Source organism: Lissotriton helveticus, chromosome 3_1 (genome assembly GCF_964261635.1).
Source record: "Lissotriton helveticus chromosome 3_1, aLisHel1.1, whole genome shotgun sequence".
Lineage (NCBI taxonomy): Eukaryota > Metazoa > Chordata > Amphibia > Caudata > Salamandridae > Lissotriton > Lissotriton helveticus.
Genome location: NC_136061.1, coordinates 808,994,547 through 809,008,232, shown reverse-complemented (window position 1 = coordinate 809,008,232; position 13,686 = coordinate 808,994,547). Strand labels below are relative to the sequence as shown.

General features: G+C 45.8%; 1 protein-coding gene across 6 annotated transcripts in view; it reads right to left on the bottom strand.

The window, feature by feature from the left end:
* Positions 1-13,686, bottom strand: part of GTF2H1 (general transcription factor IIH subunit 1) — a 482,809-nt gene that overhangs the window by 151,777 nt on the left and 317,346 nt on the right. For all 6 annotated transcript variants that reach the window (XM_078681075.1, XM_078681072.1, XM_078681073.1 and 3 more), the window contains exon 12: positions 11,272-11,362. In XM_078681075.1, the coding sequence (XP_078537201.1) occupies positions 11,272-11,362 (91 nt within the window). The remainder of the gene's footprint in view (positions 1-11,271; positions 11,363-13,686) is intronic.

Genomic DNA, 13,686 nt, shown 5'->3' with positions numbered 1-13,686 from the left:
CAGGACAGTCTGCAACTTGTTCTTCAGCGTCGAAGGCTTCACAGGCGATGACAAAATTTTAACAGACATCAGAGGTGAGGTAATAGCCGAAGTGGTGACCGTAGTAGAAGTAGTTGAAGAAGCAGAAGTCAAAGTATCAGTATGAACAGACACCAGAGAGACCGTCTTAGCCTGGGCTGTACTCACAGTTGTCGTTCTTGAAGGTGACGATGCACTCTTTGAGGGTTCTGAGGCTGTTTGAGAGGGTTTACGTTTTTTCTTCCTCTCAGGAGAAGAACTTTCCCTGGATCTGGCTCTCTTGATGGAGGTAGAGGCCTTGTGCTCATCATCTGTGGAAGATGATTTTAACCACAAAAGAACCTTTGCCTCTCTATCCCTGATTGTTTTTGGAGGGAAGGTACGGCAAATCCTACAGTCCTTCACAACATGTGAGGGGTGCAGACAATAGATGCAGTCAGAGTGCTGGTCATCCACATGGACCCTCTTCTTATAGCAGGTTCCACAAGCCTTGAAAAGAGCCTTCTTTTCAGACATTTTTGTAGAAAAAAGACAAAAAACCGAGTAGGCACTCAGGGAGACTCCCTTACACACGAAGTGCGGTGAAAATCTGAGGAGAACTGCCTGAGCTGGGAAGGTTCTAGAGGGTGAGGACAGCTGATTGGCTGAGGCTACTATTTCAGGTCTTTTTACATAATGCTGTAGATAGGCTGCTAAGTTTTGGGCCTAGTTAGGCCTTTAGGCTTTTCCAGCCTACTACAAGAAATTTTTAGGCACTGCTATTGTATACGACGACGACGGGGAATGATTCAGGCATGTGAATCTATGAAAGATACCCCAATACTGGATAAATGTCTGCTTAAAAGGCTCTTCAGACGGAAACCGGTAATGTACCATGAGTGACTAGATTTATTTTGGCATGTTTCCCGTGTATCTCCAATTCAACATGGATTCCGAGGCGACCATTACCTATTAATAATGAGATCAACCTCTTGGCTAAAACGATAGGGAATAGGCCAGATTATTATTGGATATCCATATGTTCCAGCCTGTTTCCCACGGCCTAAGAGCCCCTCACTGCTCCAAGTGGAGAAAAGGATTAAACTAAAATCTCAATGCTTAGACTTCAAAGCACTACCCGGTGCCGGGCCTATATTCTTGAGGCCTCATTTGAATTGGTATGTCCCAGCGAGAAGTTTAAGATCTGCACATAGTAAAATCCTACAAGTAGCCAGGTTCAAGAAAGCACACTGGGGTGGAAGAAGCTTTCTGCTAGGGGCTGTCAAAACATGAAACCTTCTACCTGTCGCCGTAAAGAACAGTCCTACGGTGCAACCCTTCAGGAAGCCTCTAAAAATATGGCTTTTCATCAACTAACATTTTCTGCACACCACCTCGGCACCCTTACCTGGTCCACCAGACCTTCGTGCCTAGACGCCCCCGGGCATTTGTGCGCGTTATAAATACATACATCAAATCAATCAAATTTAGGATCCTACCGATAATCACCACATTGGTTCATTCTGAACAGTCAGGCCTAGTGGCTTATAGACTGCCAAGACTGTCTGGAAAGGCTTCAGGATGTTTTAGCATATGCTGAATACGTATCCAAACCGTTTGCTGTAGTATCACTAGATGGTGACAAGGCCTTTGTTTAAAAAAATGGACATTTGAGTCTTCTGTACTGGAAAAAACGAGGATTTGGGACAAACAATGTCTTTGATCAGACATTTGTACAATACCACTCTGGCTAAAGTAAAGGTTAATTGCACACACGCCAGACCAATCAAAATACGGGGAAGAATCAAACAGGGTTGCCCCCCTATCCTAAATGTTCTCTTTTCAAATAGATCCACTCACTACGTGGATAAGGAATGGATAAGATGGGGAAAATGATGTGAAGCACAGGATGAGCTGTACCACTCTACACACATGATATACTATTATATTTGGCCAATCCATACAACTAGATGCAGAGACTAGACCACAAATTAAAGGTTTATGAAAGATACTCCAACCTCGGCACCACAACCTGAGAGAAGTCCCTGGTGTTCACATTATGTGTATGGTCACCAGCGATAGAGATGTAGTAACTGTCGACAATACAGAAGGAACACTATGTTTTTAGGAACATGGGTATCAATGGAACCCAGTAAGTTCTAATGGGACAATTTCCGTCTCCTACTACACAAACTAAACTCCGAAAACAGTCACTGGAAATGAATGCCTGTTACTGGTGGGAAGGGCACTCATATTTTTAATGATCTTTCTCCCAAGGTTCTTGTGAATATTACAGAACTCTGTGGGTAGTGCCAGAGTGTTTATTTAAAAAACTAGACAAGCTTGTTTGATTATTATTATGGAATGGTGGATCACTCAGGATAGAGCTGAGACCATTACAAAAGATAACCTTCGAAGGTGGCATCACATTCCCAAATGTGAGAAAATATAAAAAAGGTCCAGCTCATCTCCTGGTGGTGAATGAATAGGCAATTGTCCCACAGGAGGAACCAGCATCACAAACACTCCAGCACGCAATGGGTAGAGGGGATAAACTGATGCACTATATGGAGTTGACTGGGGGAGGGAAGAATGCTTACCACAAGACTAGTCATTCAAATTCGAAATGGCCTTACCAGACAGACAAGAGGGAGGTGATCACTGACACCAAGAATAACGCTCTGGACAGGATCTAGATTCCTAAGAGTAAGTACTCTAGAGTACATCCAAAGAATGGACGACAGGGCATATCTACCTTGGGGGTTGGTGGGAGATATGACAGGGGATGATCATCAAGTAATTTAGCAAATTGAATTTTCAACTCCAGCAAGCCTAGAGGTCATGTATCAAAAAGTAACAATGAATACTGGGAAGTACCCTAAAAAATAAACTTCTGGAGTTCAAGATGAATAAAAAAAATATGTATATCCTCAATATAAACCAAACTGATGAATAGTATCACAAAGGAACTTGCAGGACTGAAATCCTGATGGTAGGATGACATGGGACACATGGAGGATGGAGACTTGGACCAGGAGGAGGTCCTAATGCACCCCCCATTGGGGGTGCTGTGGAAATCGGGATTCTGCCTAGTCTGACTAAAAATATTATGCAGAATATACATCTCAAGGGTACAACAAAAACATTTAATTTCATTCTAACCTGGACATGCATGTGGGTATGTGTTTTGACTAGTAAATTCTAACACCAACTATGGGAATGCCCAGTAGTGAAGGAATAAAGGACTCAAGCTGTAAAATCAATCAAGTAATTAGAGAGAATGAGTCAGGATATACCCATGATCCTAATAGGGATATGGGAAAACCAACATTTTAACCGCTACCAGGAAATATGTACACTCAGGACTAATAGTTGGGCAGCAAGATGACATAATGATGGGAAAATACAAACCCAAAGCATAAGGACTGACCTGGAACATGGATTTGTGTATGGCCATCAAAAGAGTGGTCTAAACAGGAAGAGAATGTTCTAAAAAGTTCAAAAAGGTATGGGGAGGTTGGATAACATTGGATGGATTACAATAAAATGTGTCTGCCTTTCCTCTACACCCAACATATACTAAGTGGACAGTAAAACATGGTCACTGTAACACAAAGAGACCACAGAAGGAGTACAATAGCAATGTTCAATCAACACAAAACTCTTCAAAATGTAACCGATTTGTGGGTGGTGTGAAACTTCCATGCATATTTAATACTGATGTTGTTAAACATTTTGAATTGCATGTCAAGTCTAATGTAACAAACTCAATACAATTTATTTAAAAAAGAATGGATTAGATCCAAACATTTTTGTTGTTGTTTTTTTTGTTTTATTTCTCAGTTTTAGAAACACATATATAAAAACCAAGCATCATACAGTTGTTGTAGGCATTCATAGTCCTCTCCTGTACAGTACAATGGGCATGCATTGAGACATGGTTACACTGATCAAATGTACGTAGTATGTACATAAGAAACATCCATCAGGGCATACAATAAATTATGCTTGACGGCAATTCTAATCACATGGTCCAGGACCATCCTTCGAGCATAGAACAGTTACCTATCCAGATAGACACAGGTGCATGTGGCAAACAGGGCAGCAGTGAAAGTGCAATACATTGATAACATACCATATCTAAAGGACACATTTAGCCATCATCCGAGTGTGCAAGCATGTACTCCGTATAGGGCCCCCATATATCCCTCAGGCGGGACCTTACCGGTAAACTCTAAATAGCAAACCAGCTGATCATGGCAGTAGGCCATATCTAGTAACCATTGGGTGAGTTTAGGTGCAGGTCTGCCATCCCAGCACATGGACACCCGGCGCTTAGCCAATTGTATAGAGAGCACCACTAATTTACGAACTCCAGCTGGGACTTTGGAAACAATACCTAGCAGGCATACCCACACCTCACGTGCAATCTGCACACCAGTGATACTCGTCAAGGCCGTCATTACTTCTTCCCAGAATGCAAAAATTTGCGGGCACCCCCAAGCCAGGTGTACAAGGTCAGCCTTCTCTGCACCACAACGCTTACAACAATGAGATGCTCTCAAACCATACATACTTATGCAATTGTGCTGGGGTGTAATACATCTGGTGCAGGAACTTATAATGAATAAGTTTAAAATTACCACTAACGGCAACGCTCCAAGTCATGCACTTCCTCCCACTCCTCATCCGTCAGTGGCTGCGGCAAGCACCCATCCCACTTAGCCCTGGAATTATTCAATGGGACACCCTCATCCATTTGCGAGGTAGGATATAGGCGAGAGACCAATTTCGTTGTGTTGGTTGCTGTATAAATGAGTTGTAGCGCCCCCAGTGTAGCCGGTTCGTCAGGAAAACTCGGAGAGAGGCTGCGCAACGCTGCCCGCAGCCTAGTATATATAAATGTTGGCATAGCCTCATTTGTTCCAGCTCCCAAAAGAGTGGGAAACGCGATGAACTTTCCACCCAGAAAGATATCTCCCATGACATGCACCTTTGCGGCATGCAGGACCTTGAGTGCCCCAGCTTCGCCCGTCACAGAGAGACTGGCGTGATGCAACAGAGGCATAGCAGGAGCATACAATGGTAGTCGCCGTGCTCTATTCCCAAGCTCCGCCCAGGCCGTAGTCGTGCACTGCACCATATCGACTTCACCCCGTTCATATAGCGTATGTGGGTTTACAATCATCGTCTTTAGTGGAATAGGTTGCACAGCGCCCGCCTAAACAGCCACATGAGGTGTGTAAGGAGATGCGTTCTGCCAGTAATAGGCAAACTGCGCCTGTGCGCAAAGATAGAATAAATTAATATCCGGCACCGAGAAGCCACCTAGCTCATAGGGCTTCGTCAAAGTCTCCCACCCAACACGTGATTTCTTCCCCCCCCCATGCAAGGGTGATCAGTAAGGAGCGCAATGTCGTAAAAAAATGTTGTGTCAAAGGGATAGGGACATTGACAAACAAATATAAGAATTTTAGCAGCACCACCATTTTAATTAAAGCAATCCTGTCCGCAAATGTCAACGGCAGCCGTATCCAACGAGCCACCTGATCCTAGAGTTTAGACACTGCCACACCATAGTTAGCTCTAATAACTTATGGCGGGTCCTGGTGTACCCAAATACCGAGATATCGCACAGGTTCAGAGGTCCACTCCAAGGGGAAATTCAACACAAATGGTACCGTACACAGCGTGAGGGGAAGAATCACAGATTTATGCCAATTGATGGACAGGCCTGAATACCATTCAAAACTAATGTACTCCCGTATGACTTGTTTGAGGCGCTGCTCTGGTTCCCTGACATACAAGACCATATCGTCCGCATAAAATGAGACGGACAAAGGTCTTCGATAAAAACGCAATGCTGATGCAGCATGTCTCGGTCGTAATATACACGCAAGGGGCTCCAACACAAGTGCAAATATCAGGGGTGAAAGTGGGCACCCCTGCCGAGTGCCCCTACAAATTGGAAACCCCTCCAAGACGACCATTCACCCGTACGCGGGCCATCAGGTCCGTATAGAGCAGCCTTATCCAGCTGGTAAAAAAAATAAGGCACCCCCATACGGTGTAACACAGCGAACATACAAGTCCATCCAATCGAATCGAACGCTTTTGCGGCGTCCAACAAAACTGCCACCGCTGGTAGGTCAGGTTTCAGAAGATGTAACACCGTAAATAGCGCTCTCAAATTATGTGTCGTGGAGCGCATAGGGATAAAACCCGACTGGTCTGGAAGGACCATGACATTAAGCAGGAGACGCAGACGTGTTGCAAGTACTTTCGCAAGTATTTTCACATCAGTGTTCATCAATGATAACTGTCTATACGACTCGCATTTATCCGGTGGCTTGCCCGGCTTCAACAACGCAACAAGTAGTGCCTCCCGGAGTGTAGCAGGTAATCGCTGTTGGTCAAAGGCCTCCGTGTACATAGCCGCTAAGTGCGGCAACAACAAATCAGTGTACTCCTTATAGAATTCAGACGGCAGCAGTGATGTGATGCATCAGAAAATCTTGTTGCACTTTAGATAGCCAGACTAAGGCCACATCGTGGAGGTATTGTGCAATGTCTTCTTCACTAGCCGTTGACCTACTACCATACATTGTCTTATAATATTGAACAAAATGGTCTAAAATATCACCAGCACCCATTATAGACCTGTCATCTTCTGTAAGTACTTGCACCTCGCAATACCTAGCCCATGGTTCTTCGACTCGTTCGGCCAATGCCCGGCCCGGTCTGCCACCCTCACCATAATACCTAGCTTTGCTTCTACGAGATAGATGCCGCACTTCCTGCTCAGCCAAGTCATTATATTCAGTCACTTGCGAACGTATGGCAGCCAGAGTGGCTGCCGCAGGCGCTTCCTCGTATTGCCGCTCAAGCAGAGACAATTTGCGTTCTAGTCGCACCATAGAGTCTGGCTATGACTTAAGGACCCCTGCTTGCAGACCTATGCAAGCCCCTCTAATGGTCACTTTGAATGCCTCCCAAACATCCCCGACACTTTGTACAGATCGGGTATTTTCATCAAAGTAGTGTTCTATACCCTCCCTTACACGGTCCCTGAACACCGGATCCAACAAGGTCGAGGACTGCAACCGCCATCGAAATGGAGCCGAAGCATAAGTGGGAATGAGCATATCAAGGAGCACAGGGGAATGATCCGACAGTGTGCAGGGTAGGTGTAGGACTCGCGACACCCAGGCATTGACATCTCGCGTTGCCAACCAATAATCCAGGCGAGACCATGTGTTACGTGCGTACGTGTAGCACGTCCCTTCACGCACCCCAGGGTACCGCAATCTCCACACATCAACCAGACCCAGGTCACACATACCATCTCGTACAGCCTGCGTCACTTTCTTGACCTGAGCACCAGCATGAGAGTGCCAATCTATATCCAGGTCTAAGACAACATTGTAATTCCCCCCCCCCCCACAGAGAATCGCTGAGGCTGGCAGAGCATACACTTTGTTCCACAGTATTTTATAAAACTCCGGATCGTCTATGTTAGGACCATAGACGTTAACCATGGTGATGAGTGTACCACAGAGACTCCCCTGCACTATAATATACCTGCCGCCTGCATCAATCGCTTCATTAAGTACTCACAAACGGGATACCTTTTTTAATCAACACCATGACTTCCTTTGCATACGAGGAATAGGAGGAGGCAATTCGCACCCCAGCAGATTTTTTAGCCACACAGACACAGTATGGTCGGTTAGGTGCGTTTCTTGCAGGAACGCAACCTTAACATTGTGTCGATCTAAGTATGCCAGCACCGGTCTAGTTTTTTTGGGATTGTTGAGTACTCGGACGTTCCATGTAATACAAGTAAGCTTACCGTCCCCAGCCATCATAGGTCAAAGCGTAATAGCAAGCAACATAATGAGGCAGCAAACCCATCAGAAGACACAGGAGAAGAAAAATCAGCATCGTATTCCACAAAACTGTACGGATAAAACAGTTCCCAAACAACCCCCCTCATCTCCCCCATCCCCCCAACACATCATCTTGTTCAAAGAAAGAGCCCAACCAACCCCCTCCCCACCGCACCCTGACCAACCCCACTCCCCTAACCAACACAAACATCCCATACCCCCCTCCCACTTTAGCTCCCTCAACATGCCAAAGCTCCCCCAGCTCACCCAGAGTCCCCCCCCACCCCCACACAACTTCGCAAACCAATGTCGGGGTACACCCATATGTGGGGGCGCCGAGACAGAACACTCCCACTTAGTAGGAGGTGATCGAGAATCCATAATAGTGCTGTACATCATACCTCTCACAAGAGCTATTACATAAGGTTTACCGTGTAACCTTCATAGCCACCTAAACAGTATATCAGGTGAAAGAAGAGGGGTCACCCCAACAGTACGTTAATCTCGTCATCAATTTGCAAAACATTTAGGGGAATGTAGATGCTTCAAATGAAAGAACGTATAATGCATAAGCTAAACTGTGAGAAACCCACCCCTCACAGGAACAGGCATCAGAGCGGCCTGGAGACATCAGAATAGCCAAGGCGACCAACACCTAACAGTATAGAGGTCTGCCATTGCTCCCACCGCCCACTTACGAAAAGGCGACCCAGCAGATGAATTAAGAGATAGGTCAGCAGTGCCCACCCCCAAAGGCAGCATCATGGCTGTACAGCCTAAATAGAGTCTAGAGCATAACAAGAGTCTAATGTCCGGGAAACTCTTAAGGTCACCACAGCACTCCTTTCAGGACTCCGTCTCATCCAGTCCCTCCTTCTCGGGCATCACAGTGGAGTTGCGCTTCTTACGTTTCAACTTTTTAGCAAAATCCATACCAGCCTTCGGGGAGGAAAAAATCTTATCTGCCGCGGTGCCGATTCGCAGTCGGGCTGGATATAGCATGGCGTATGGCACACCCTCGTTCCGCAGAAACTGTTTCACCGTTCCAAACTCCCTCCTTACCGCCTGAACAGTTCCGGTGAAATCTGGGAAAAACGCAAGCATATTTCCCTGGTGCTCAATGGTGCCCTTCTCCCTGGCCAGGCGAAGTATTGTATCGCGGTCCCTATAATTTAAAACTCTAGCTATTATGGGGAGAGGTGGAGCCCCAGGGACAGGCCTCGCAGCTAAGGAGCGGTGGGCAAGTTCAATAATAAATATATTGGACAAATGTTCCGTGCCAAAAATATCAGTGATGGGGAGCTCCATGTAGGACTCCATTTTACCCATGTTGGTGGATTCCGGCAGTCCCGTGACGCGTATGTTATTGTGCCGGGACCGCGCCTCCAAGTCCTCATTCTTGGCCTGAATTAAAGACCGCACCTTTTCCATATTCAATGTTTTATCCATAACTGTAGTTAAACCATCCTCCGCAGCAGAGAACCTCTGCTCCACCTCCCCTATACGTGTGGTCTGTTTTTCAAGTTGCAAGGACATATGCTCCAGCCAATTATTAACAGCAGCCATCGCCCCCTCTATTGACTGTAATGTCCGTTGCATGGCTACCAGCGTGGCCTCCAACGTGGGCGAGCTCTCTGTTGCAATGTCCGCCTCAGCTTTTTGTGGCGTTTTGGGCGCCCGCCTGGCCTCAAAGGAGAGCTTAGTTTGATGCATGTCCGTCCCAAGGCACTCAACGGGCGGCAATGAGAGAGGTGGAGTGGACCTAAACACGCAATCTGATGGGGGGGGGGGGGGGGGGGCAATGTAACACCAGGAGTCAGGGTGCCCTACTACTCCCGTTTAGCTGATCGCAGCAGGTACAGGAGGCACCTAGGCACAAACGCAGTTCTCCAGCTATCCAGGCAATCACACTGTTAAGGCACACAAGTACCCAAAGACGTAACTGAATTGCAGCAAGGCACTCAAAAGAGGGAGGACACCACTGCCAAGGTTATAGTCAAACACTATGTAGGCATGGATGGAGTGCAGCAGTCCTCAGTCACTATGGGCCACCACCATATAGGGTCTCAAACAACTTCCAGCAGGCCCATATCAATAATCACAGCCAGGGGCCACAATGGTAGAAGGTTCACCACCTCCGATGTCGCACCCGAAGTTTACCCCCAGGCTCAGGGTCCCACGTGATCGGGAAGCCCAACTCAAAGCGGCAGAGTATGCAGGCCCACCGGCAGCGGGGTCGTCCCACCGCACCGCTACTAGTAAGAGGGAGCGCACCGACAGAGAGTCTATCAGGTTGGTGTCAAAATGGCAGCTACCCCCAGGCCCGGCACCAGGCCCCGCACCAGACACAGCAAGACGGGCGCAGCCTCAATCCCAGGCCCAACCCCACCTCCGCAGGCTTGAGCTCCGGGAGACACCGCCCCACTCAATGCGGCCGGCACCACCACCAGAGCGTCAGGGGTCTCACCGCACCACCGCAGGTGAAGTCCCGATCTCTCCAGGCAACCGCTGCCACCACCGCAGAGCCGCACCGGCAGCCTCTGCCGATACGCCGGTCCGCAGCAGGTCAAATGAGGGCTCACAACGGGCGCGCCGAAGCCGGCCGCCTCAGCTTCCCAGCCGCAGCCCGGAGGCCCCGCAGGAAGAGACGCCAAAACCGCTCACCAGTGCACCGAGAGGCTCGCCGCAGAGCCGGCAGGCCCCAATGCTGCTGCACCTGTCCCAGTCACTGTCAGGGGATCACAGCAACGGCCCACACTGGCACCACAGACAGCAGCAGTCCGGACAGTGCCCCATACGTCGCTGCAGTTGATCAGGCCGCCCCTCCGTCCCGCGGCCTACCGGGACCCGACGCCCGCCATTTCAGGTCCAGCCATGCAGCAGGGAGCAACTTCGCAGTTCGGGTGCTTAGAAAGGGGCTCCGAGGAAGGTAAGCACACCAAAAGCCACAGCAGGAAACACGAGATCCCCGCAGCACTCTGTAGGTCGTATATGAGGTATGATGTAGCGGATATTTGGCGGATGTATGCTCGATCAAGCAGACCTTCACAGCAGTGCGACCATCTTGCTGTGCGCCCTCTAGCGCCCTCCATTAGATCCAAACATATATCTATTTTCCTGAGGGCCAGTGATATACGTCAAGAGATAATGAGGATTTCAACACGGAAGATAAACTGTAAGATAACCAACTACCAATTTGCCTGTACTCTGACCTACAGTCTTGAAGTGCACAGTTATGATCTGCTTTTTTTCTTAAAACATGTCAATTGGATAAAAAGAAATACATTTGCAATAGCAAGTACTGAATTACTGAAAAATCTTTTCTTGAAAATGTAATTTAAAGTCGCTTTTTGCATACAGTTAACTGTAGATTGTCTGAACTTACGGTTTATGGCTTGTTGTGTTGTACCCTGCATTAAGGCTCCTCCAGGTGACAGGGCTGATATTGTACTGCTAGCAGCACTACTTGAGAGAACCTGGAAAGCAATGAAAAAGATCTTACAACTCAATCTATTTCAGAACATGTTCAGATATAAAGACACAATTACAATGGACACAAACTGGTTTTGAAAGAAAAAAAAAAGATTTTTACAAAGAAAGGAAGAGCATTGAAACACAGACTGCCAAAGGGTCTGCCAACAGATTTTAGAGTCGATCTATGTACAGCAAATTATAAAGTAATTGATAAATAAAGAGATGGGGTGATGAAGACGACTCAATTACATATTCACCTGTAAATCTATCTACCCAGTCTTTCACAGAATGGCAAATTTTGCAGAACATTTTACGTTGTAACACTGAGAAATCTATGTGACTTTAGATTCAATATCAATTTAGGAGACCGAATACTGCTCTCAAGCAATATTAAAGTAACCGTTGGCTACAGATTCAAATGTGTTGAAATTCAAAATTTACCACAGAGATTTTCATACCAGATGCTAGGGCAAAAATAAAAGAACCCAAAGAAACCAATAGTTTTGGTATAAGCTTAATAAAACATTTTTTACAGGTTGCACACATACACAGAACTGGTACTGTATAGCCAGTGTTAGTGGTTGACATCGCATACAAAGAGCATGTTCAGCAGAGGGAGCACCTTTGAAAGCTTCTTTTGCATGCAGGATACAGACAGGACATGTAGTAGAACAAAGTTGCCTCACAATTCGGACAGATCTTCCGTACATAGAAGGAAGGGTGGGGAATTGGGAGTGTCAAATCACCATAGCATAGACTGCCATACAGATGTGCTATACACAAATTCCTCAAGACACACTAGTAGCCCTTGAAATCTATTTGGAAAGCAGAGAGTGTCCACATCAAGTATCAACACATTTCATTCTAAGCCTGGTGTCATTGGCACTAAAAAAGAACTACTTCAAGTTTTAGAACGATTTTTTCGTCCAGATCAAGAGGACCGCGAAGGGATGTCCTTTCGCCCCAGAAATGGTCGGTGCTGTACATGGCGAGATACGAGGATAAATATGTATACAATAACCATCCATTCGGCAATCATATATAACAATGGTATCAATACATCGGCAACATGTGGTGCATCTGGAAAGGGAATGAGGGAGATCTTTTAAAGTTCCATAATTGGCTGAATGACAGAAATCAAGACATTAAATTCAGCTTGACTCAAAGCCAAACAACGCTCACATTCCTAGATGTAGAGGTCAGACCGTCAAGCATGGGACTAATAACCACTCTATACACAAAACCCACCAACAAGAACACTGCCTTGCACTTCAAAAGTTTACACCCTAAAAGTTTGAAAGACAACTTACCATATGGTCAGTTTTTAAGAGTGATTAGGTCCAAGGACAAGAAAGAAGTTATTTTGTCTAGAAACTAAATCAATAGGGAGCAGAGCGTGTAGGGCAGCTGGTGTAGTTTAATTATAATTAGCAGATTTGAATTACATAGATACGTTCAGGTGCTCACATGAGTGACACGGTGTGTAACATGACTGAGTGAAAGTGAAAATACACGAAATATCACAGACAACAAAAAGAAATCCACAAAACTATGCTAAAGCTATGTTTCATGTCACATTTTTCCTGCATTGATCCAGTCCCGGTCATGAGGAGATCCCAAGAAATAATGAAGGGTTTGAAACCCGTTAACCCCATTGGTTGGGGGAAGATAACCATTTAATTAAAAAAATCTGAAATTAGGAAATACAGCATAACAGCCTGTTCCTGCAACACCAAACCCCTACTCGTGTACACCGGCAGGATGCATAGTGTGATTGATTGATTGAAAAATATGTAAACAGCCAGGTGTCTTGTTCTTATGTTAAAGGACGGGTCTTTTTCAGAATTGTGTTTTTTTCTTTCAAATGTCATTGTTTCAGTTTGTGTAATTACCAATGTAAAATGTTTAAAGAAGAAAAAAAAGAGTGCCCTTCAAAAAAGAAGTGATAAATGTTTGTAATGGTTTTCTAAACAGAAAATGGATTGTGAAATAAATCACGAGGGCCATCATATTGGAAAATGTGGTTCTTACAAGAAAACTGAATTAATTGATTTTAGCACCTAGACACTGCTACTGTTGATATACAGGTCAGAAACAGAACAGGCACCAGTTGTGCAAGCCCACACATAAGCTAGCATGGTATAGCCGGGCAAGAAATGCAATGTATGCTTCCCCATTGGCACAGGCTGCAGCAAGGCTCCCCACCTAAAAAGTTGAGCTTTTCCAAGAATGTAGGATGGATGGATGGATGGATGGATGGATGGATATATATATATATATATATATATATATATATATATATATATATATATATATATATATATAT